This window comes from Hyperolius riggenbachi, chromosome 8, assembly GCF_040937935.1.
Source record: "Hyperolius riggenbachi isolate aHypRig1 chromosome 8, aHypRig1.pri, whole genome shotgun sequence".
Lineage (NCBI taxonomy): Eukaryota > Metazoa > Chordata > Amphibia > Anura > Hyperoliidae > Hyperolius > Hyperolius riggenbachi.
In genome coordinates this window covers 67392534-67417674 of record NC_090653.1, presented here as the reverse complement: position 1 = coordinate 67417674, position 25141 = coordinate 67392534, and the positions used below count along the sequence as shown (strand labels likewise).

General features: G+C 44.6%; 1 protein-coding gene and 1 long non-coding RNA gene across 4 annotated transcripts in view; one reads left to right on the top strand and one right to left on the bottom strand.

Moving 5' to 3' along the window:
• The window catches only part of LOC137528877 (uncharacterized), a 201688-nt gene that overhangs the window by 163145 nt on the left and 13402 nt on the right, over positions 1-25141 (bottom strand). The window lies entirely within an intron of this gene.
• Positions 555-19398, top strand: LOC137528186 (myb-like protein X). The gene is made up of 2 exons (XM_068249449.1): positions 555-636; positions 16475-19398. Exon 2 carries the CDS (start codon positions 16524-16526, stop codon positions 18747-18749), a length of 2226 nt encoding a protein of 741 aa, XP_068105550.1. The 5' UTR covers positions 555-636; positions 16475-16523; the 3' UTR covers positions 18750-19398.

Genomic DNA, 25141 nt, shown 5'->3' with positions numbered 1-25141 from the left:
GTTAGTGAATTGCTGATACTTCTAGGCAGTAAGTGGAAAGCTGCCATTTCTCATAAAACTGTTAATACATTCAGCTGGTCCACACTTTACACTAAATAGGTCTCAAGGATTTTGCCTCCCACCAGTTGTACTTGAATTCTTATTCTGACATTCCTGCAGTATGTTGTCCATGGCAGCCAATCAGCCTCTTTCCTTCCTCCTGTGACACATACTAGAAATCTGATGGATTCCAATTGGATGGCATGGGCAAAGCAGCCACAAAGGAAGGAAAAGCAGACTTTTTTATGTACGTCTGACTGCATCTTCCCACACCTCCGCACATATACACCGGATTCTACCGATGACATAAGGCTGCACTGCTTAGTATGCAAGCTGGTGCTGCTTCTGTGTGTCATGGCTGGTGATCCTCACGCATCAGAGCTCGGCTGACGGCTTTGGTTCTAATAAAAAACCACACGCGTCTGCCAGCGCAATCTCTGGGGGTTCTGAATGGTTCTGCAGATTGGTTGCCATGGAAATGGGAGTGAAGTGCAAGCGACGTCTGTGTGGATGTGATGGTGAAAGGGGGGGTTTCTGTTTGCACAGACACACCGTCTGCATCCCACAGAAGAGAGGAGATCCAAGACGACACACTGTGTAAGCTGACAGAAAGGGGTGGGGGAATGGTACCCAAATATAGCACCGCACAGGACAGCAATCCATCATAGTAGGGGACTCCACACAGCCATCAGTGGGACGGGGGTCTTCACGCAATGCAGCGGGAAATTAGGGAGCTGAAGCACAGCATGCGAGGCACAGGCTGACCCAGTAGCCACATGACCTGACTGACACATCAGAACAGGAAAATAATCACCACATCAGTACACAGCACTGTGCATCATACTCTATACACCGATCGACTGACAAGCAGCTGGCTGCAAACTGGCACTGCCCATTGTTCATTCACAAACAATCCAACCGCTCATCAGTCCTGATAGGCAAATCCACTATGCAGTGCCTGCTGCATGACTTGCTACATTGTTTACAATGTCATTGATTTATGCAGCACCAGCATCCTCGGCAGGGACAGTCCTGTAAGGTTCATATTGTAGCAAACAGATGACATAGCAAAAATAGGAAACCAAAGCATAACACGAGGAGGGAAAAGGAAATAAGGGAGGTTATAGTGACAGCTGTGTTGTGGATAACAGTTATACTAATGGGGGTAAATAAGGTAATCTTGTGTGTGGGGTGGAGGGAGGGGTGATGCTGTCAAAGTTACATGCTTTTCTGCATAGATTGGAGCAGTTTTTAAAGGGCAACTGAAGCGAGAGGGATATGGAGGCTGCCATACTTATTTCCTTATAAGCAATACCAGTTACCTGGCTATCCTGCTGATCCTCTGCCTCTAATTCAGCCATAGACCCTGAACATGCATTTAGCAGATCAGGTGTTTTTCTGACATTATTGTCAGATCTGACAAGATTAGCTGCATGCTTCTTTCTGGTGTAAATCAGACACTACGACAGCCAAATAGATCAGCAGGACTGCCAGGCAACTTGTATTGTTTAAAAGGAAATAAATATGGTAGCCTCCATATCCGTCTTTTTACAGTTGTCCTTTAAGGCAATGTGTTATGAACGTATTACAACTGCAATGTAGTGAAACCACATGCTGAATGATGATGCTAATATTGTCCCCCCTGAACAGAGGACCCCCTGGCTGCTTGTTGCTTAGATTGTATAGCCAGTCACAGAAATAACACAGTTTTGCTTTCCATGTCTCCAGGCTTAATTTACTGTAGATTAAGATGTGGTTTTTATTATATCATGACATTTTAATCCTTGGATTGTGCAATCCTCTTGTCTGACATCAATGCTTTGTCTTTAACCTCCCTAGCGGTATGATTATTTTCATATTATTTTAGTATCTGAAAGCGAGGCAATTTTTTCACAAGCTTTTAGGGCTTGTTCACACCTAGGGTGTTTTTGACTTTTTTTAAGCGCCAGCGATTTTCAAAATCACCCTAAAAGCGCTTGTGCAATGATTTCCTACGAGATTGTTCACATCTGAGCTCACCAAAGCGCTGCCGGTACCATTTTTGGGGCGATTTGGCTCAATGGAAGGTATAGGGAAATACGCAAAACGCTTGAAAAAGCGCTTCGTATAGCGATTTCCCCAGTGCTTTTAAGAATAAATACATTGCATTTATTATTTTTCCAGGTCAAAGAGTTCACTTCCTGACGTCAGCCAGGAAGTGAACAAACAAATAGCTCTGCAAAAGCGCTTAGAAAAGCACTTTACAAAAAAATCGAAGCATGCAGGTAAGCGCCACCAGGCGCTAAAAAAATCACTTACAAAATCACAAAATGCTGGCCTCAATGATTGCGATTTTAGACGTGAACAAAGCCTTATGCTGGGAATACACGATGAGATTTTTCTGCAGATTTACTGTCCAAACGATTTTCTGATCATTTTTTCTGATCGATTTCCATTCACTTCTATGAGAAATCGATCGGACATGTCGGAAATTATCTATCGAACCATCTATCTGCCAACAAATCTAATGTGTATTCCCAGCATTAGACCCTAAAAAAATCAAACCGCTAGATAGATCTTTCTCCATGAAACTTCTCATGTTTATGCGCATGCGCAATAGTTGCTTTACGTGATGTAATGTTCGTTGTAACGATCAGATCGTTACACCCATTTAAAAACTAACTTTACTCAGTTCGTTCTTTCATCAATTAAAAGTTTGTTCGTCGTTTACAACGAACGATCGTTATCGCATGTGTGTACGTAGCATAGGTCTGCGAAGAAACTTGTTCCTGCCTTTTATCACCTGTGCCTGTGATAGGGCTTTTAAAGTTGTAGTGAACTCTTGCACAGGACATAAGGAATATATATATAGAAATACACCCTGTATGTATTTAAAGAGTTTAGCCTGTCTAATCCCCCCCATCTGTGACTAATCACGATTTGTTATTCGATCCCTTAGCTGTATCAGCTGACTGCCACGGGAGAGAGGCTAAGGCCTCTTGCACACTGCATGCATTTCCGATTCCGCTTTTTAATCAATTTTTACATCCGATTCCGATTTTTAATCTTTACTGCATGCTGCGTTTTTTGATCCGTTTTTCTGTTGAAAGTATTCAGGGAAAATCGGAATTGAAAATCGGAAATGGAATCGGAATCAGAAAACGGATTTGCAGTGTGCAGGGAGCCTTATTTGTAAATACAGGATGTTAACAATTTGTCTGCTCCCATGAAAGCAGGAAGTATACACACTGCAGATTTATTGCAGGATTTGTATCAGCTGTAACAAAGAAATATTTTTGTTTAAAGGTTATTATGCTGTTGCGTATCTTTTAGAGCTGAGATGACGTTCTGAGTTCAGGTCTGCTTTAAACAGGGGGAAAAAAAACCCTTGTCATGACCTGTACCACCACAAAGCACATCATTGGGCCTGGTTCACATTGGCAGCGGTCCATTTGCGGATTGTAAAGGATGTGAATGGATCCAATGCTAACCTATGGATCCGCATGAGAGAGTGGAATGGATCCGTTATGGGGAAAGTGAACAGTGCATTATAGCTGTATTATCGATCAAGGATTGACGTGTTTTGTTTTTGTGTGTGTGTGTTTCTAATTTTGTTGACAGCTTAAAGACTTCCAGTGAAAAAGAGAGCCTGTCATGTAAGGTTCTGTTTTAAAGAGAACCTGAGCCGAAGTTCAGGTTCCAAAACACATACTTAAAGGATACCCGAAGTGACATGTGACATGATGAGATAGACACGTTTGTACAATGCCTAGCACACAAATAACTATACTGTGTTCCTTTTTTTCCTTTCTCTGCCTGAAAGAGTTAAATATCTGGTATGTAAGTGGCTGACTCAGTCCTGACTTAGGCCTAGTGCACACCAGAGCGGTTCGGCTGCGGTTTGCGATCCGCTTGCGGGTGCGGATCCGCTAGGGTAATGTATTTCAATGGGCTGGTGCACACCAGAGAGGGAGGCGTTTTGCAAAAACGCATACTCCCGGGCTGCTGCAGATTTTGGATTGCGGATGCGTTTCTGCCTCAATGTTAAGTATAGGAAAAACGCAAACCGCTCTGAAAAACAGCACTTCAGAGCGGTTTGCCAGGCGGTTTTTGTTACAGTAGCTGTTCAGTAACAGCTTTACTGTAAGAATACATGAAATCTACTACACCAAAAACGCTTCCCAAAACCGCAAAATGCTAGCTGAAACGCTACAGAAAAATAAGAAAAAGCGTTTCAAAATCTGCTAGCATTTTGCGGATCTGCTAGTTTTTTGGTGTGCACCGGGCCTACGACAGGAAGTGACTACAGTGTGAACCTCACTGATAAGAAATTCCCCTTTTTTTACCTCTTTCTTGCTCTAAGAAGCCATTTTCTGCTAGAAAAGTGCTTTATAGTTGGAATTTCTTATCAGTGGGGGCAGGGACGGATCTAGACCAAGTTGCGCCTGGGGCAAGGTCAGGTTTTGGCGCCTAAAGGTCAGGTTTTGGCGCCTAAACTGCCATTCCCCACCCAAATTTTGCCGCCTTTTTCACACTGTAGTCAGGACTGAGTCAGCCACTTGCATTCCTGATATTTAACTTTTTCAGGCCGAAAGGAACACAGCATAGTTATTAGTGTGCTAGGCACGGCCGGCCTTTGACCTGAGCGACCGCTCAGGGCACCGGGCCGCCGGCTTCCAAGGGGGGCGCCGCGCCGCTCTCCTGCCGCCCTGGCCGCATATTGTAAATTTTTTCTTACTTGCGGCAGCCGGCGGCTGCGTGCTCCAGCTTGGTTGCACGCACGGTCTGTCTCCCTCTGGCTCCGCCCACTGGTGCCGCTGGGGGTGATGGGGGTGAAGACCAGCTACTGCTGCGGCCTCTTGGAGGCAATGTGAGAGTCTCCGCCCCGCGCCGGCCCCATGATAGGAGGATGGAAGCGCGCGGTGTGCCTGTGCCAGTGCCAGCCACCCTGCCCTGACCTGGCTGTGACAGTGAGTGTGACTGTCCTCGAGACCTAGGCTGGCCATCTCCCCATGACCACCAGTAAAAGTAAGGCTCCGCTCCCCAGGACCCCAATATATGCTTGTGTTGTGTTACAGACTAAGCCTATATATATATATATATATATATATATATATATATATATATATATATATTACACTAAGTGGGGGTCTGCCTATGTACATACACACTAAAGGGGGGATCTGCCTACAAGACTAGTAGCCTATATACACTAAGGGGGGGGGGGATCTGCCTATAATAGGCAGACCTTCCCTTAGTGTATATATGCTACTAGTCTTGTATATGTAGGCAGATCCCCCCTTTAGTGTGTGTGTGTATATATATATATTAGGCAGATCCCCCTTAGTGTATATATTATATATATATATATATATACTATTTATTTAAGTATTTATATAGCGCTGACATATTACGCAGTGCTACACAGAGTATATATTGTCTTGTCACTACTAACTGTCCCTCAGAGGGGCTCACAATATAGTCCCTGGCATAGTCATATGTGTATGTATGTTTTCCATGTATCATAGTCTAGGGACAATCTTTTAGGGGGAAGCCAGTTAACTTATCTGTATGTTTTTGGGATCTGGGAGGAAACCGGAGTGCCCGAAGAAAACCCACACAGACACGGGGAGAACATACAAACTCCTTGCAGATAGCGCCCTGGCCGGAATTCGAACCAGGGACCCAATGCTGCAAGGCGAGAGAGCTAACCACTACGCCACCGTGCTGCCCATACACTAAGGGGGGATCTGCCTAATATATATGCACTAAAGGTGGGATTTGCCTACAAGACTAGTAGCCTATATACACTAAGGGGGGGATCTGCCTATAATAGATAGATCCCCCCTTCGTGTACATAGGCTACTAGTCTTGTATATGTAGGCAGATCCCCCATTTAGTGTATATATAGGCAGATCCCCCCCCCCTTAGTGTATATATCTGCCTATATATACACTAAAGGGGGGGATCTGCCTATATATACACTAAAGGGGGATCTGCCTACATATACAAGACTAGCAGCCTATATATACTTAGGGCCCTTTTACACTTAATCAGTTGCTCTCAGTTAAAACGGAAAGAAAACTGATTTTCAAAGTAAGTCTCATGTGTTCCTATGGCTCCTTTCACACTTAAAGAGAATCTGTATTGTTAAAATCACACAAAAGTAAACATACCAGTGCGTTAGGGGACATCTCCTATTACCCTCTGTCACAATTTCGCCGCTCCCCGCCGCATTAAAAGTGGTTAAAAACAGTTTTTAAAAGTTTGGTTATAAACAAACAAAATGGCCACCAAAACAGGAAGTAGGTTGATGTACAGTATGAAAGAGGAAGACAAAAGAAGCGCTCTCTGGTGCATTAACCTTTAATATGCTTCCTTTGAGCAAGTAAAATCATACGTACAATGTAAAAATAGAAAAGTGCACTTATCACACTGAAGAGGCAGATCCCCACGTCCTCTGGATGTTAATTCCGTCCTATGCTTCTCCTCACTATGGCCAGTAGCGGGGAAACCGATCGGTCTCAAGCGGCGGCGGATCAGAGAACACGGAGACGCTAATGGCAGCTGCCTTGCGCCTATTGCGTCATGACGCGTTTCGGCGTTCTACGCCTTCGTCAGATGACGCAATGGCGCAAGGGACGCGTATTTGTATACGCTTGGTTCCTTAGCAATGGACGCCTTACCATACGGCAGCCCTGCCAGGACAAAAAATATGTAAACAGAGGGATGCGCACGCACAGGCGGCGCCTCTCACAGCCGTGACAGTTGATACGTCACGTATTGATCTTCATTAAAAGGGAAACAAATGCATAAAATCAATTCATAAATTAACCAGGTGGAAGCACTTATATAAAAACATCTAAATATAAAAATATATGCTAAAAATATATTGTATATATATATACGGATAAACATCCAGGAGGAAACGGTGGACAGCATCCCCTAATATTTTTTTCCTCCCTTATTCATAAATCACTCCTCCTCGTATAACATTAATTCATACATATGCATATCTCCATATACAAAATTACAAAAATTTATTATGATATGATATAAAAGGCGTCACCAGGCTTATAAATGCCATATGAAAATTAACATATACAGATGATCAAAACTAATAGACCTGTATAAGACTATTGATGGTGAATACTGTCAATGATATAAAATTGTATACACATCCATACCCTTTCATAAACTTATATATCCTCATGATAAAGGGCTAGCTCTATGTGGTTGATGGATCAAGGGTGACCTTTCCCAAAAATCTTAGATGGGTTCTATAACCAATACACAGGGCAGCTGACGGGGGGGGGGGGGGGAGAAAGGGTGGAAGGGGGTAGGGAGGGGGGAGGGGGGAAGGAAATGGGGGAGGGGGGGGGGAAAGGGGAAGGGGGGGGAGAGGGGGGGAAAGTAGGAAATGGGAAAAGGGTTTTGTGGAGGGGAAGTTGTGTGTGTGGGCAACATGGGAAGATGTGGGTGGGGCTGTTTAGTGGATGAGATTTTTAGATATAAGTGGCCACTTCAAGCCCTTCATTTAGTCCTACTGGGGTTAGGGAATTGAATCTGAAGATCCAAAAGGACAGTATGTCCACACATAGAAAATACATCCATACACAAGCAGGCTGTATACAGCCTTCCTTTTGAATCTCAAGAGATCATTTGTGTGTTTCTTTCCCCCTGCATCTCTCATGCACTGAAGTTTCAGGCTGCTCTTTTCTTCCTGCAAACAGCTTTGCCCTTGTCTGTAATTCCTCACTATGTGAAAGCCCAGCCAGCTCAGAGGACGATTTATCCAGCTTGTAAAAGATAAGAGAGAAGAGAGAAGCTGCTCTAATCTAAATAACACACAGGCAGTGTGCATATAGGGGCCTGGAAGGGGGAGTTCATAGCAGAACCACAACACTGAAGAACTTGGCAGCCTTCCAGACACAGGTTGACAGGTCTGACAAGAGAGAGATAAGTTGATTTATTACAGAGACTATGATAGTACAAAGTGCTGCAGCAAGCCAGAACACATTAGAATAGCTTTTGGAACTTGTAGGATGATAAAAAACAGATTGCAATTTTTGTTACGGAGTCTCTTTAACGCGTTTTAACTGAAATCTTCTTACCAATGCACTGCTATGGAAAAAAAACGAGTACCAACGCACACTAATGCATAACAACTCATTAAGTGTAAAGGGGGCCTAAGGGGGGCATCTGCCTATAATAGGCAGATCCCCCTTAGGGCCCTTTTCCACTAGAGCGATTGTGATTGCTGAATCGCAAAATCGCAAATCGCTAGTGATTTTTAAATCGCTAGAGTTGTTACTTTATCATAGAAATCACGAGAAGTATTTTCCACTACAGTGATTCGATTTGGAAATCGCTAATCGCAAATCGCAATCGCTTGCTGGAGCGATTTTTACAATGATAATGCAATACAAATGAAAATCACAAATCGCAATCGCATAACAGAATTAATGAAAAATCGCAATCGCAATCGCTGGCGTTTGTGATTTGTGATTGCGATTGCTAGTGGAAAAGGGCCCTTAGTGTATATAGGCTGCTAGTCTTGTTTATGTAAACAGATCCCCCTTTAGTATATATAGGCAGCCTATATATACTAAAGGGGGGATCTGCCTAAATATATAAGACTAGTAGCCTATATACACTAAGGGGGGGGGGGGGATCTGCCTATATGATACTAAAGGGGGGGGGATCTACCTACATACAAAAAAGTGTGGGGGGGAATCTGTTTTGACTGTCTATATACACTAAAGGGCGTATCTGCTGCCTATATACAGTTAGGCCTGTGTGTGCGTGCATGCGTGCGAAGAGGATGAATGGGGGGGCACCAAAATCTGGTTACGCTCAGGGCGCAGTGAAACCTAAGGCCGGCCCTGGTGCTAGGCACTGTACATACACATGTCTATCTCATCATGTCACATGTCAGTTCGGGTATCCTCTAAGGAAAGGGAAGCCTTGGTATCCTCCATGGGCTTCCCTCATTATCCTCTTGTTCTTCGCCGCTGCCCAGGACCCTCCAGCTGAACGTGGCCATGCTGCAGATGCGTGAGTACCGCCACGTCTGCGCAGCAGCATGAAGTTGCTCATCCATGAGCAGCTCTGGCTTACTGCGCAGGTGCAGCTGTATTTACACAAGTGCTTGAAGTGCCTGCAAGCAGCAACGGAGAGTCTGCAAGCAGCAATGTGGACCAGAGAACGGTGTGGGAAGCCACATTAGGATACAGAGGCTTTCATCTTCTTAGACAAGTACGTGATTTAGCTTGGGTACATTTTATGCTGCCAAGATCAGTGAGTCTTATGCTGAATGCCCACCATCGAGACCGCGGAAGATGGATCGGAGGATACGCGGCATGACGAACGATGCGACAAACGATCGTTCCCCGATCCATCTCCCGTAATTGCGTACCGTGGGAACAAACAACGGGCACAAACATAATGAACGATTGCGGTACTTAGCATGGGGGTCAGTGCCAATCGCAATGACTGTCCACGACTGGATTCGTCATGACGGTCATTCAAAGCGAACGATTATCACATGCGAAATTATGTTTTGCAATATTACGGAAATAAATGTTTGTCGCACAAAATGATTTCAGAAAAATTGCTTAGTGGGTATGGGCCTTTAGGGTTAATAACTCATCAAACGGCAAGTATTTCATTAGACAGGTGAAGCTCCAGCCCCGCTATCGGCAAGACAGTGGTGGCCATTTTGTTCTTCTAAAGCTCTGATCGTCCCACCTGTGTTGCCACAGCCTGATCTCAGCTTGGCAGCCACTAAGCTGGGGGCAGGCAGCAGCATGCACGTAGGGGTGGCCAGAGCCTCATAAGACTAGAAAAAACACCACAGCAGTTTTCACAAGGAGGGGTTGGAATTTGTGACATTGATGAATTACTGGCAAGAGGGTGCGATATTAACCCTGAAACCCACCGATCCTGTCAGCATTAAAGTGAATCCGAGGTGAAAGCGATTGGAGGCTACCATATTTATTTCCTGTTAAAGAGTACCTGAGCCGAAGCTCGGGTACAAAATTAAGTACTTACCTAAAGAGCCAGAAGCCTCAGGATCCTATTGAGGCTTCCCTCGCTACTCCGTTGTCTCTGAAGGCTGAGCGAGGCCCCTGAAAGATTAGCAACATGGCTCCTCTTCCTATAGTGTAGCCTCGCAATAGCCAACTGAGCCTGCCTACGCATGCATAGTAAGCCGGAGCCATGCTCACGCAACCATGCTATAGGAAGAGGAGCTACGCGGCTCCAAAGTGGAGGGGGGCTGTGCTCAGCAACAGGAAGACCACAGAGTAGCGAGGGAAGCATCAATAGGATCCTGAGGCTTCCCTCTCTTAGGGCTGGAACCCACAGGAGCGCTTTTGGCAGCGTTTTGGCAGCACTGCGATACGCTAGCAGTTTGCCAAAACACTGGGCTAATGTTAATGGATGGGGCAACTTCCACAGGAGCGTTTGCGTTTCCCAGAAACGCAAACGCAGGACCTGCAGCATTTTGGGAGCGTTAGCGCTTCAATGTAAAGTATTGAAACGCTAGCGGAAACGCTCAGCAAAACCTAAACTGAGCGGTTTTGCTAGCGTTTTGCGGTTCAGCACACTGTAACAAAATTAAAAATAATTCACAGGACCAATCAGGATAAAAACGCAAAACGCTACGCACCCGCCGGGCCAAAAAATACAATGTTGCAAAACACGACCAAAAACGCGCATGAATCTGCTTGCAAACCGCTCAGACAAAACGCTAGCGGTTGCATTTTGCGTTTGCTGATTTCAGTGGGTTCCAGGTAAATATCTCATTTTGATCACAAGCTTTAGCTCGGGATCACTTTAAAACAAAACCAGTTGCCTGGCAGTACTATTGATCTTCTGGCATCAGTAGTGCTTGAGTCACAACCCTGAAACAAGCATGCAGCTAATCCAGTCAGAGCAACTGATCTGCATTCGTGTTCAGTGTCTATGGCTAAAAGTCTTAAAGGGACAGTCCGGGAGACTAAAAATAAAAAAATCACTTACCTGGGGCCTCCTCCAGCCCCTGGCAGCCGTCCTGTGCCCTCGCTGCAGCTCCCAGTCCCCTCCGGTGCAGATGCTGACCTCGCCAGGTGCTTCAGCGTGCGGTTCATAGTCACACTGACGTCATCCGGATTGTACTGTACAAAAGCTGAACTACTGCGTCTGCGCAGTACAGTCTAGATGACATCAGCGCGACTACATGAGCCGCATGTTGGAGCACAAGTAGGCCTCTTGTACCGGAGAGGACCCTGCACCACCGGCAGGGAGAAGAGCTGCGGCGAGGGCACAGGACAGATGCCAGGGGCTGGAGGAAGCCCCAGGTAAGTGGATTTTTTATCTATAGTCTTTCTGGATGTGTCCTTTAAGAGACAGGCGGGCAGTCATACAACTTGCATTGTTTAAAGGATAACCGAGGTATAAGATTGTAAGAACAGGGGGAAGAGGAATGTACAGGGAGCAGTCCTCATGCACACCGCTCCTCCCATTTACTTGTAGTCCGCATGGGCAGAGCACTTCCCGACCATGGGAGCGCAATCAATGAGGCATGCTGCAGGGCCTAGTGCTTGCGCATTGCTGCTGACCCAGAAGCAGCTTCTGCTGGCTTTTAGGAAAGAAAAGAGGGGGATGGAGGTGAACGGGGGGTGCGGAGGGCATCACGACTGCTTCCTGTACATGCCTGCTCCTCCCGTTCTCACAATCTTATTTGCCTTGGTTATCCTTTGAACAGAAATAAATATGGCAGCCTCCATTTCACTCTAACCTCAGGTTTCCTTTAAAGTGAACCTCCGGACTAAAAATCGACTCAGCAGCACTGAAAAGGCTTGGTGTTTCTTTAACAGTTTCACAGCATCAGAACTTTGTTTCTCTTATACAAGCCTCATTTTTAGCTGCACAGAAGAAAACTGCCCGGGCATTTTTCCCCTGATGCTGTGCAAAGCATGATGGGATTTCTGATTTTGTTGTTCTCGTTCTGCTGTTTTGGTGCAATTTTTTTTTTTACATTTTGAATTTGACATTTGAAGCCTAGGGTGTGCAGCTGGGAGGGATAATCAGGACACAGGACAGTTGGAACCGTGTCTCCTGCTCCTTGTCACCTCCTTTCAACCAAAAAGATGGCTGCCCCCATGACAAAGATGGCAGCCCCCATGAATCCCAAACATTTGCCTGTTCTTTATAAACAGGGTGGGTAAGAGATTATATTACCTATCTATTCTAATTAACATAACGAATGTAACTTGATGACAGTATGTTTGTTTAGGCTGAAGTTCCCCTTTAAGGCAGAGCCTTACATGACAGGCTCTGCCTTATTCACTGCAAGTCCTCTTTAATGTTGGAGTGCAAAAATAGGCCTGGAACCCACTAGCAGCGCTTTTCTAAGCCTTTTGTAAGCACCTGTAATTTGAAAAGCTCTTGCTATTGCAATGCTATGTGTGTGATCCCACTTGAGGGATGCGATCTTTTAAAAATCACCCATAGCATTACATTAGCAAGAGCTTTACAAATAACAATTGCTTAAAAAGCGCTTCTAGTGGGTCCCAGGCTTAATATTCTGAACTGTTACATTGCTGAAACCCCCTGTGCCGAATGCAGATCTGTGAATACATGATTGGTGTGTATAGCAGGAAACTGAGCACCCCAAACACATAACAGCGCACTGGAAGCTGTACACGTTGCACAAACAGAGCCAATGTTTATGCTGCTCTACAGGCCACACAGCAGAAACATTACAGGAGCCTTATATTATATATTTCCTGTTAGTCAGCCGCTGACTCATAGCTCATCAACAGAAATCAAGAGACCAGTAAAATCTGGCATACTGTTATACTAGAATAAATGAAAATAGCGCAACATACTAATGCTGATGTAATAACAGCCAATTAAATACTAAAACATAACCTGACCAGCTGCCTGTGGCTGACACAGTTTCTCAGCCTTTTATATATTATTGCTGTGTCTACAAATTACAGTCTGTTAAACCATTTGTGCTTACACTAAATGGCAAAGAGCACTCAGTGCAAGGAAATCCTTGGAATAGTATAGGTTACAGTATGTGATAGTGCACCCCCTGCTGTGAAATATAGTTAGTATTTTGGTATGAGTAACAGTTGCATGTGACAAACCCAGGACTTTTGTTTTTGTTAAACTAGGTAGTAGGGATATGGAGGGTGTCATTGGTTATATATTTTTTTTTGTTTAGAAATGCTACTCCCTTGCCTGTTATTACGGTAAATTGTGGGGTTGTGGTGTGCACGCTACATGCACATTTCTTTTGAGAATAAGGGATTTCCTGATAAGGGAGTGAAAAAGCCTTAAAGGGAACCTAAACTGAGAAGGATATGGATTTTTCCTTTTAAAATAATACCAGTTGCCTGAATCGCCTGCTGATCCTGTGTCTCTAATACTTTTAGCCACAGCCCCTGAACAAGCATGCAGATCAGGTGCTCTGACTGAAGTCAGACTGGATTAGCTGCATGCTTGTTTCAGGGTGTGATTCAGCCACTATTGCAGTCACAGAGATCAGCTGGACTGCCAGGCAACTGGTATTGTTTAACAGGAAACATCCATATCACTCTCAGTTAAGGTTCCCTTTAATGTTAAGCTGCATGTCAGAGCTACGAGGATCGAAGGCTGTCAGTGGCAGTAACTCACCCACTAACACTGTAGATTATTAGAGGTCTAAACAACCCCTCCATCGGCAAGATGTCCATGGCCATTTTTATCCAAAGCGTTCCAAAGCTCTTATTCCACAGAGCTTTGGAACACTTTAGAAAAAAAAATGCCAGGGGCATCAGGCAAGGGAGTGAGTTAGGCCTCTTTTCCACGAACTGTTTCTAGGCAGTGAAATGCCTCTCAAACTCTCACAACTGCTTACTGCTGCTTGGTAACTGCTTGTTGCTGCCTGGTAACTGCTCACTGCTGCCTGGCAACTGCTTGCTGAGCACACAGCTCAACAGTTCGTGGAAAAGAGGCCTTACTGCAGCTGACACCTGCTAATCATTTTAGCTCTGACCAGAGGTGGACACCTGCCTATGCACAACAATTATTTAATTCACAAGACTATCTGATAATTCGTCATGCAATGGACAATAGTATCAATTAGCTTCAGTAAAATGTAAATATGCTCTTCAATGACATTAACCTCTCGCTGACCATGTAATGCCGACTGGTGTGAACGCGGCGGCAGCCCCAGGACCACTCCACGGCAATTGGTGTGAAGTGCTGGGGCGGGGTTTTGCAGGAGATCACGCATCTCCGCTTGAATGACGGAGCTCTGCTGAGTGATTGCCGCTAGGAAACTGTTAGACAGCGAAACCGTCATCTAATAACACTGTACAGTGCTGCGATGTACGGCAGCGCTGTACTGGGGACAGCCGTGTGACACGGCTGTTCCCCTGGCAGGCTCAGAAGTGATCTGCTGTCATAGGCTGATGCCTATAACAGCCGATCACAGTGATTGGCACAGAAAGCTCGGTTGGTGGGCAGAAAAGGGGGGGGGGGAATCACTTGTGCTGAGTTGTGCAGCCCTGCAGTGGCCTAATTAGTAAAAAATGGCCTGGTCACTAGGGGGGTTTAAGACCGCGGTCCTTAACCACTTTATCCACAAGTCAGTAGATATACGTCCTCTGTCACTTCACCTAAACCACGAGTCAGTAGATATATATGTCTTGTAGCAGAAGCAGTGCTGTGCAGGATTGGGCTTGCTGCTGTGCACATTTCTGGCACTATCTGATGCAGCACTAATTGGTGAATGGGAATATATGTTTCCTGAGCTAATGAGATGGATTTTTACTATTAAAAATACTTTTATTTTCTCATTTCATAGTGAAAAATACACTCTGTAGCATTATTTCAGAATCAAATATCTTCACCATAAATTGTGACCGGAACATAATCTAAGTTTTGTGATAAGCGGTAAGAATAGCCAAACAAAATTTGTGTTTTTTATTTGCAATAGCACTTTTTATATTTAAACTGGAATTGGTAAAACTGAGAAATAATGTGCTTTTTCTATTTTTTTCTTTGTTTTCCCAGTAAAATTCATAGAAAACAAAATTGTTCAAGGAAAAAAAATGGCATACAATGAAAGTCTAGTTTGTCTTGAAAAAAACAATATATATCGCATTTCTGTGTCATAAGTAGGGATAAAGTTATTTCTGATTAAATAAGGACATGGCTAAACTGTCAAAACTGCTCTGGTCCATAAGTAGGAAAAAAGGTCTGGATGCGAAGTGGTTATGTGATTAAAACAGAATTTGCATGGTTTCTATTTATTTTTGCTGTGTTTAAAGGAGTTCTGTTAGGGGTTTCTGAGGAGGAAAACAGACACTTACCTTGGGAGTCTATCAGCCCCCTGCAGCGGTAATGTCCCATGGCGGCGTCCTCCCATCTGCCGGTCTCCGCCGCCGGCCCCGGTCTAGCGCGGCATGGGATTCAACTGCGGCTGCGCTACAGTGGCCGCGCACCTGCTCGCTTCCGCCTGCGTCATCGAAAGCTTACTGCGCAAGCGCAGTACAAGGCTCCGTTGTACTGCGCCTGCGCAGTAAGCCTCAGATGACGCGAGCGGAGGCGCGGCAACGCGCATTATTCGTCTGTGTGACAGACGAATAATAGCCCGGTGCCGGCTGCGGGGAACGGCGGATGGGAGCATGACGGCGTGGGACATTACCACTGCAGGGGGCTGATAGAAGCCCCAGGTAAGTGGCAGTTTTTCTCCTCAGGAACCCCCACAGAACCCCTTTAATGTGTTAGAGCAAAAATGTAATTTTGAGTTCCATACCACGTTAACTCTTAGAGCATACTGTATTTTTTGGACTATAAGACTCACTTTTTCTCCCCCAAAAGTGGGGGAAAAAAGTCACTGCGTCTTATAGTCCAAATGCAGGAAGTTCCTGACATGTGAATGCCTGCCAATACGAACCTCCAACCCACCGCAATGTCGGGGACTCCCTGTACTGTGCCCATGCAGAGGAGGACACAGGGGGACAAACGGAGGATACAGTGGGACACAAAGGGGCATAGAGGAGGACACAAGGGGGCATAGAGGAGGACAGAAGGAGGACAGAGGCAGACACAAGGAGGCCACAGGGAGACACAAGAGGTACAAGGGGGCATGAGGTACAAAGGGGGCATAATCTACAAGATGCCCCTTCACCATGGATGCACCAGGTTTAGTATATATATTTTTTTTCCCTGGTTTTTGTCCTCTAAACCTAGGTGCGTCTTATGGTCAGGAGTGTCTTATAGTCCAAAAATACGGAAGGTTTTATGAGATCCCACCAAAAATGATGATTATCTTGTATGTACTGAATGCATCTCTTGCTTGCAGTCCGTGCTCCATGTAGATTCCGATTCATTATTTCTCAAAAAGGTAATTTGTAGATGTCTTTCTCCTTTATGACTCACAGCCTAATGAGTTTATTTTATCCATATACAGGACCTAACAAGTGGCCACCAGCCTTACATCTGACTGAACCTTTGTAAGAATGACGCAGCCAAGCAAGCCGGAGACTCCTGAGAATGCAGTCTCAGAAGGACAAGAAAAACCACTGGGGATCTCAGCTGAATCTCCGAAAGCATCTCAACCGACTTGTCTAAGGGGAGGGTTCACCCGCTTGTTTTTGAAGAGGACAGAGCAGAACAATACTCCAGAAGATTCCTCAATAAACAACCAAAATACAGAAGAAATGCATGGAATCAGAGGCAAAAAACGCAGAGTTTTGGGAGGAAATATGTTCCGAATACCTTGTTTCCGATCAGCAGAAAGAACAGACACTGGAGAGCATAACAAAGGCCAACTGGATAGCACAGAGCAACAATGTCACCAGACAGCCCCAGAAGAAGACTTAAAACCATATTCTAAAGCATCCTTTCTGAAGAAAATTAGGGGTTACAGGTTAATGAGAGAGAGAGAAGCCACAGAGAAACTGAAAGTAATAGAAGTGGACCAACGTAATGAAGGTTCTGCTATAGGAGAACATTCTAAAAAGCATTTAGAACTAGGCAGGAAAGTGGCCGAACATGAAAGTCATGAGAATATATTAGCAAGGAAAGGAAAAGCTGTACAAAAACAAAGTCTTGAAAGTAGACGAACAAGAAGCAATGATCAAAATCAGGGAAGTATATCAGAATTAAAGAAAGATGAGGGCAACACCATCCAACAACAAGAGTGTCAAGACAAGAATATAAGAGACTTGGTGGAAACTGTGTATGAAAAGAAGAGCTGTGGAGAAAGAGAAGATGGTAAAAGGCAGGACTTGGCAGAACCTACAAGTCAAGGAGACAAAGTGGAGAAACTGGAACATGACTTGCAAGAACAAGGGAATAAAGCAGACAGGGAAAAGAAAAAAGGAAACATGATAGAACATGAGAATCTTATAGCAAGACCAGAGGGTCAATGCCATAAAACCACAAAACAGCCAACTGGAAGGGAGTTGGGACCAACCAACAACTTGGAGACCCAACAAGTTAAAGCTGAAATGGTGCAGGAAACTGAAAATACCTTATTACAACACAGCAAAGACATGCAAACAAAGAAGATGGAAGCTGTGGCAAATGACTTGACAGAGCAGGGACTGGGAGACACTATGGAAAAACCATCAAATGTCTTACCAGAAGATGGCAGCCCCAAAACAAAGGTGACAGAGTTGGAAAAAGGTTTGCCAGAACAGAAAAGTAATATAAACAATGAGGAAAAACTTGAAGCAGAGTTAAAACAGAAGAACAAGTATGCAAAGTCAGAAATGGAAAACACATTGCTTGGCCAGGTGTGTCATGCAGAAGTTCCTGTGGATTTGGGATACAGTGGTTGTGCAGAGGACAGTCGTAAAAACGAGGACAAATTGAAAGGATCGGCTGGAAATGTAGCAGAACATAAAAGCCATCCAGAGAAGCTGGGAGAATCAGAACACAGCTCAGTGGAAAAGGACATTAATGAGAAACAGGCTAAAGATCATTTCCTCAAAGAGTCCAATTCTCCAGAAAACATAGGACAACCAGAAAACTGCTGTCTTGAACACAACAACCACATACACATTGTGGTGGAAACAGATGGACTTGTACAAAAAGAAACCAAACCAAGAGACCATCTTCAAGAACAAGAAAATGTAAATGGAATAAGAGACTGCTTGGTAGGTCAGGAAAGCCAAACAAAGAAAAGGGGAGAATCAGAAGGCCAGATCAGATGTTCAGAGAATGTAGAAGCCACAGTGCCACCACATGATGGATATGAAAATACAGAGGGGAAAACAAAAGTTCAGTTGCTAGAAAAGTGTACAGACTACGAAGGAGGATCTTGTGACCATTTGCTGAAACAGGAAACCAAGAAAATGCTGGAGGAAAACAACTGTGTAGAGGACCTTAGGAAGTTAGAAAAGGTCCTTTCATCTAAAGGCAAAGACTCATCAGACAAAGATGAGATATTGATAACCCATATCATATGTACTGCAACTCCAGAAGAATCATGCGCAGAACTCCCAACATTTAAAGCAAATAAAGCAGCAAAGCCAGTAAATGTTCATTTTTACAAGCAGGAGACCAATCAGGACGACATACAAGATGGTGATAACGGTATGATGGAATGTGAGAACACTGACTGGGCATCGCTGCAAGTAGAGGTGAAGGACATGGTTCAATGGCTGGTAGATGAAGCCTCTGACAGATTGACTGACTTGGCAACAGACTATACTCAAGATCCCCCGGGTACTGAATAAGATTTCCTAGCCATTTCAGATCTCATAAACCAGGATATAATAATATATGCCTGACATAGGTCTTAATTAAAAAAAATGCAGGACAATGCTCCCACGTAGCTAACCGTGGAAGAGCGTCACTGTCCAGCGTGAATAGAGAGTAAGCCAACTTAGACAGGAAGTGAAAGAACTTCACTGTAGAATGACTGCTAGCGCCACATTTATTAGTACAACGTGTCCACAGGATTTGTGTAAGCATCACAGCATAACACACCAGTGTTTGAATAGAGCTACAGGCCTCACAACTCATTGGGACAACTATATAATTAGGAAATCACTGCACGTTACACAATATAGGATGTCATGATTGCAACTGTGAACGGTTACACTTCTGGTCTGAAGCAGAATTAATACACAAGATTGTACACAGGCCCTGCCTATATAAAAAAAATAAAAAATCACATACCACTATTTACAAGAATTATATCACACCCTTACCTTCAAAGTATAACTCTGCAATGAATTAAAACTACTTGTAAGAATTGTCAGACGTTTTATAAGACCTCTAACTACCGACAGTCTAACAAAATTAATAAAACCTTACTTCAGCTGCTGTCATTGTTTGAGTTATTTCCTAAATCACTGATCAATATTATATGTATAACACAGAGTGAACTTCAGGCAAACAGCTAAATACAGTATATGTAAACTATCGTACCTGCTAAATGAATTTTAATATTCTTACACTAGTCTCATGATCCTGATAACAAAGCCATACAGCACAATCTGCGCAATTCTTCTTTGTGTTTTCATTTTTCTCCTTAGCAGCTGAGAAACACGGCCTGGTCACCAGCTGCTCACATTCTGATTGGACAGTGAAGATCAGCAGCACAGTGATGAGCACATCAGCACAATGGGGAAAAGAGGCACCCAGAAATATATAAAATTAGTTTAAAAACACTAAAATTGAAAAGGGGGAGGTGGCTTACCTGAAAAACGACAGTCACATGTGTCAATCACTCAGGCCAACAAAGTGCCAAAGGGATACACAGTCAGAGTACTGAGGGGCTCAATATTCTGGCTGTGTATCCCTTTGGCACTGTATGGGCCTGAGGAAGTGGGCTCAGACCCACAAAACATGTTGCCTGTGCTAATACATTTTATTGACATATATAAATGTCGTTTGGGGCAAGCCACCTCCCCCTTTTCGATTCCAGTGTTTTTAACCACATTTTATATATCCCTGGGTGCCTTTTTTCCCTTTTGTGCTGTACATACCCCCCCCACCCCCACCCCCACACACACACACTGAGTGGAGTTGGGTCTAAAAACTCCACCCGCTTTAAGTGGTTGGTTGCTCCTCATGCAACCCACCTTTGTGAGTAGTGTTCAATTACCACTATCTTACTAAATTTGATCCTTACATATTGCACTATTTGGGCTCCTGTTGTCTCTCTTGTTGTGCCTCTTTTTTAAGGTGCAAGGACACCCCATAATCTTACGTTAAACACAGTGATGAGGTCACTTCTCTGTTCTTTGCTCATTTAACCAAGTTCTCAATGTCAGACTAACAGCACAGTACAATCTGGCAGATCCTGATTGGATCACATTGCAACTGGTGTGAACACTGGTGCCTCTCCTATTAGTTGCCCCTAGTGATGAGTAGAGGGGAGTGCTAGCATGTGGGCAGTGCGCATCTAGTGTCACTAACAATCACCTCTTTCTGTCGCAAAGGGTTGCAGAGAGGACGTGAATATACGACACGGTATTATAGTAGGAATCAAACATCACATGTACATTTCTGCTGCTCTTTTAAAGGGGTTCGGTGGATTTAATAAAAAACAAAAACTTACACTTACCTGGGGCTTCTATCGGCCCCCTGCAGCTGTCATGTCCTGCGCCGTCCTCCTACAATCCTCCGTTCCCCGCTGACGGTCCCCGTCCAATTATCCATCTGACGCAACTGCGGCTGCGCAGCCCAGCGCATGCTCGCTCCCAATCGTGTCTCCGGGAGCTTACTGCACAGGCGCAGTATGAGAAAACCTTGTACTGCGCCTGCACAGTAAGCTCCTGGCGACGCGAGCAGGAGTGCGCATTATTCCTTTAGTTACACAAATAATTGACCGGTGCCGAAGGTGGGGAACGGAGGATCGCAAGAGGACGGCGCGGGACATGACTGCAGGGGGCCAATAGAAGCCCCAGATAAGTGTCAGGTTTTTTTTTTTTATTATCCACAGAACCCCTTTAACTCCTACGCAGAGAAGTGATGACCTATTGACCGTTTAATCACAGTCCTATGATAAGTTCAAAACAATTAGAGCCTCAGAAGAAGCTTGCGTAAAGCGAAACGGTCGTCAGGCCATGCACCCGACAGCGCCCACTGACCGCCCAGACACCCCTTCACTGCCAGATGTGATAAGTATCATCCTTTTACTACTTGAATGTTTTGAGATTGGATGTCAGTTTTTCACTAATTTTGGCAATAAACACTACAAATAGTGCCAAGCATTTCTGGAATCTTCTTTGATCTGCTATGATAAGTGTTTGTGCCCACACAAGAGTTTTATGGCGTAATATTCGTTTTCTGATGAGCTTCAAGACAGCTGTTGTGGTGGTCTCACTGCTCAGGTGGTCTGACTGCACAGATAAACCCTTTAGCAGCCAATTTATTTAGATGCTTGCCTGTGCTCTAGGCCAATTTATTTTATCACGTTTTTTTATTTCTTATTTGTTACATTTCCCTGTTTCTAATTAGTACTGCTGCAATGTGTATTTATGGCCACTTATCACTAGGGAGCAGTGTGTGGCAATAACAGAGGACTTCTGCATTCAGTTTATATATTTTCTGCTAGTAGAAAGAGATCAAAGCATTTCAATAATTTACAGCACAACAAGTTCTGCAGACTGAAGTCAAAATCAGTGCACTTATCTCAAACGATATACCGGTAACTCTATTGAAGTTGCTAATGGATTAAGCACTAGTTAACCTTTGTCATGAAAAAAAAAATAAAAACATTAAACACAGGCAAGTTCTAAGTAGGTTTTTTTTGTAAAATGATACAGCGCTCACCACCTTTAAAAATACCAAGTTCAGATTCGCTGCGTGCTGCTAATGAAAAAAGTCACATAAATGTCCTTCCTCTGAATAAAGTTCACACTATGCAGCTGCGCGTCTAAAGGGTTTTCACGTTGTTGTCACGCCCTGGAAAGGAAAGTACAAGAGACCATAGCGGGTAACTTCTACGCACAGTACACCCTTGTGCAAAATCAACACACTGTGCTTAGGTTACTACCACCACATGCGGGAAGGGGACACAACTCCCCCCTTTAGTTCCCTGCTCACCGGATAGCCTCCTGTTATTATGCGTATCACTTAATCACCATCCAGAGTCTACAATCAAAGCACAAATGTACTCCTCATAGCGTAAAACTGTTTTTAATATGGCTCAGCAGCCCCAAATAAAATCAGCGTACTATAAAATAGAATAAAATCAGCATATCTCCGCGGAGCCGAGACACGCGCGCTACCAGGCAAACAACATACGGACGGAACACAGGCGTGGAGGCGGAAAGGTCCGATCGCCGAATCTGGATATGTGAGATATGCTGATTTTATTCTATTTTATGGTACGCTGATTTTATTTGGGGCCGCTGAGCCATATTAAAAACAGTTTTACGCTATGAGGAGTGCATTTGTGCTTTGATTGTAGACTCTGGATGGTGATTAAGTGATACGCATAATAACAAGAGGCTATCCGGTGAGCAGGGGACTAAAGGGGGGAGTTGTGTCCCCATCCCGCATGTGGTGGTAGTAACCTAAGCACAGTGTGTTGATTTTGCACAAGGCTGTACTGTGCGTAGAAGTTACCCGCTATGGTCTCTTGTACTTTCCTTTCCAGGGCGTGACAACAACGTGAAAACCCTTTAGACGCACAGCTGCATTGTGTGAAGTTCTAAGTAGGATTGGTGCTTTAGGTTCACATTTATCTCATCATGTGATATGTCACTTCAGATAATCATTAAAGTACAGATCCAGCCAAAACTTAATTTTGTTAATTATTCATTTTCCTTTTGTTGAATATCATGGTCACATGATAGCAATTTAGTTCCTCTTATTTCTTATACTGCCATGCAAGGTCCCACATCTGGCCTGTTTATAAGGCACTGCAGCACTTTTCTAATTAAATTGTGTAACCAGTCACAGAAATGAGACACTTGCTACTTTACTGTCCCTCAGAGGGTCTCACAATCTAATCCCTACCATAGTCAGTGGGATTCAAACCAGGGAACCAGCGCTGCAAGGCGAGAGCGCTAACCAGTATGCCACTACGTTCCATAAGTGAAAACACAACATTTATATGCATTGTTTAAAAAAGAAACAAAAAAAGTCAGATGAAACAACTTGCGATTGATCAATAATAGTGACATCTCAGCCATTGTAAATACACTTCCATTTGACAGTCTTTGTTAGGAATATATTGGAATTGTTGTGTTCTGTATGACCAAATTGTAACAGCATGAAATGTAACGTTTGCCATTTTAGGGTTGAATTAAATGAACTGCTTTTTATTTCAACTAGAAAGAATTTCCCTTTAAAGCTGCTAAAACAAGCAGTGGCAGAGTTGTCTTTTAGCATGTTACATCGCTTTTGGTGTGTATACGTACAATATCAATAACAATCACTAGATGGCACTGTTTGTATAAACTGTTAAATACTGTTTTCTATAGCTTCCCTAATGGTTGGCTAAAGGAAAATGACACGGTTTCAGCTTGGTTATATATTCAGTACTCCAGCTTGCTTATGCTGTTCTTATCACCAAACAGAGTAATATAGTGACTATGGCAAGCACTAAAATTGCGGAGCTGCAGGGAAGGCACAGGACGGCTGCCAGGTGCTGGAGGAAGCCCCAGGTAAGTATATATATATTTTTTTTTAAGTATCTCGGACATTCCCTTTAAGAAGCAGCTGGGTTACCCAAATACCAGAATTTAATAAGTCTCCAGATGCATAAATTGAGTAGCCATGGTCCCCATGGTATTATGCAGATATATACACAGTTAAGTTAATTGGCTTCCCCCTAAAATTGGCCCTAGTCTACGATACATACATGAACATATGACTATAGTAGGGATTAGAGTGTGAGCCCCTTTGAGGGACGGTTAAGTGACAAGTCGATATACTCTGTACAGCGATGCAAAAGATGTTGACGCTATATAGATAATAATAGTAACAAAAAAGCACCTCAAAATTAAAGGAGCTCGAAATTCAAGAAATAGTCACATGCTTCCAGATAAAATAATCAAATACCGTATTTGCCGCCATATAAGATGCACCTAGGTTTAGAGGGCAAAAACCAGGAAAAAAATTAATACATATACCCTGTTTCCGTGAAAATAAGCCCTACCCTGAAATTAAGCCCTAATTGGAATTTTGGGCATTCTTGAAATATAACCAGCTGCCTCCCGGGCTACGCTGTCTCCTCTATATGCCGCTCGCACTGCTTCCTGGTTTATTGCGAGCAGCATACAGAGGAGACACCGTAGCCCGGGAGGCAGCTGGACATCTAGCGTCTGATTACCCCGCCGAAGCCTGCTGTAAATGCCGCTCTCCCGCCGCTCATAAAAGGAGGGTGGACCCCCAGGTGAAGCAGGGAGTATCGGTGTCAGGCCCCTACCCCACTAAACTACTCGTCTACCTACCCTCCCAACCGGCTGCCTAACTGACTACCCTCCCACCCAGATACCTAACTGCCTACCCTCCCACCCGGATACCTAACTGCCTACCCTCCAACCCGGATACCGAACTGCCTACCCTCCCACCCGGCTACCTAACTGCCTACCCTCCCACCCGGATGCCTAACTGCCCACCCTCCCACCCGGCTACCTAACTGCCTACCCTCCCACCCGGATACCTAACTGCCTACTAGTGTTGACCGAACAGTGTTCGCCACTGTTCGGGATTCGGCAAATTTTGTGGTGTTTGAGTTCGCGGCAAACACCATCCGAACACCTCAGTGTCCGTGGTGGATGCTCGGCCACGTGGCTCGAACTTGTCCTTGGCTGAACGTTCGGCCAAACGTGGCCGTACGTTCGGTCGAACGCGCGTCTCGCGCTCCGCTGTGATTGGCCGAGCGGGTCACGTGTTCGGGTGCATAAATACCCGAACGCGAGTGATCGGCGCCATTTGCTTTGGGGTTTAGCTTTGGGTAGGTAGGGAGTTTAGCGTAGCGTACTGTCTGCCAGTGCCAGCCACAGGGCCCTAGACTCCAGCCTCACCGCTGACAGCAGCACCCACAGAGCCTCACTGCTAGCCAGGCCAGCCACAGTGCCCCAGCCTCACGCTGACAGCAGCACCCACAGAGCCTCACTGCCAGCCAGGCCAGCCACAGGGCCCCAGCCTCACCGCTGACAGC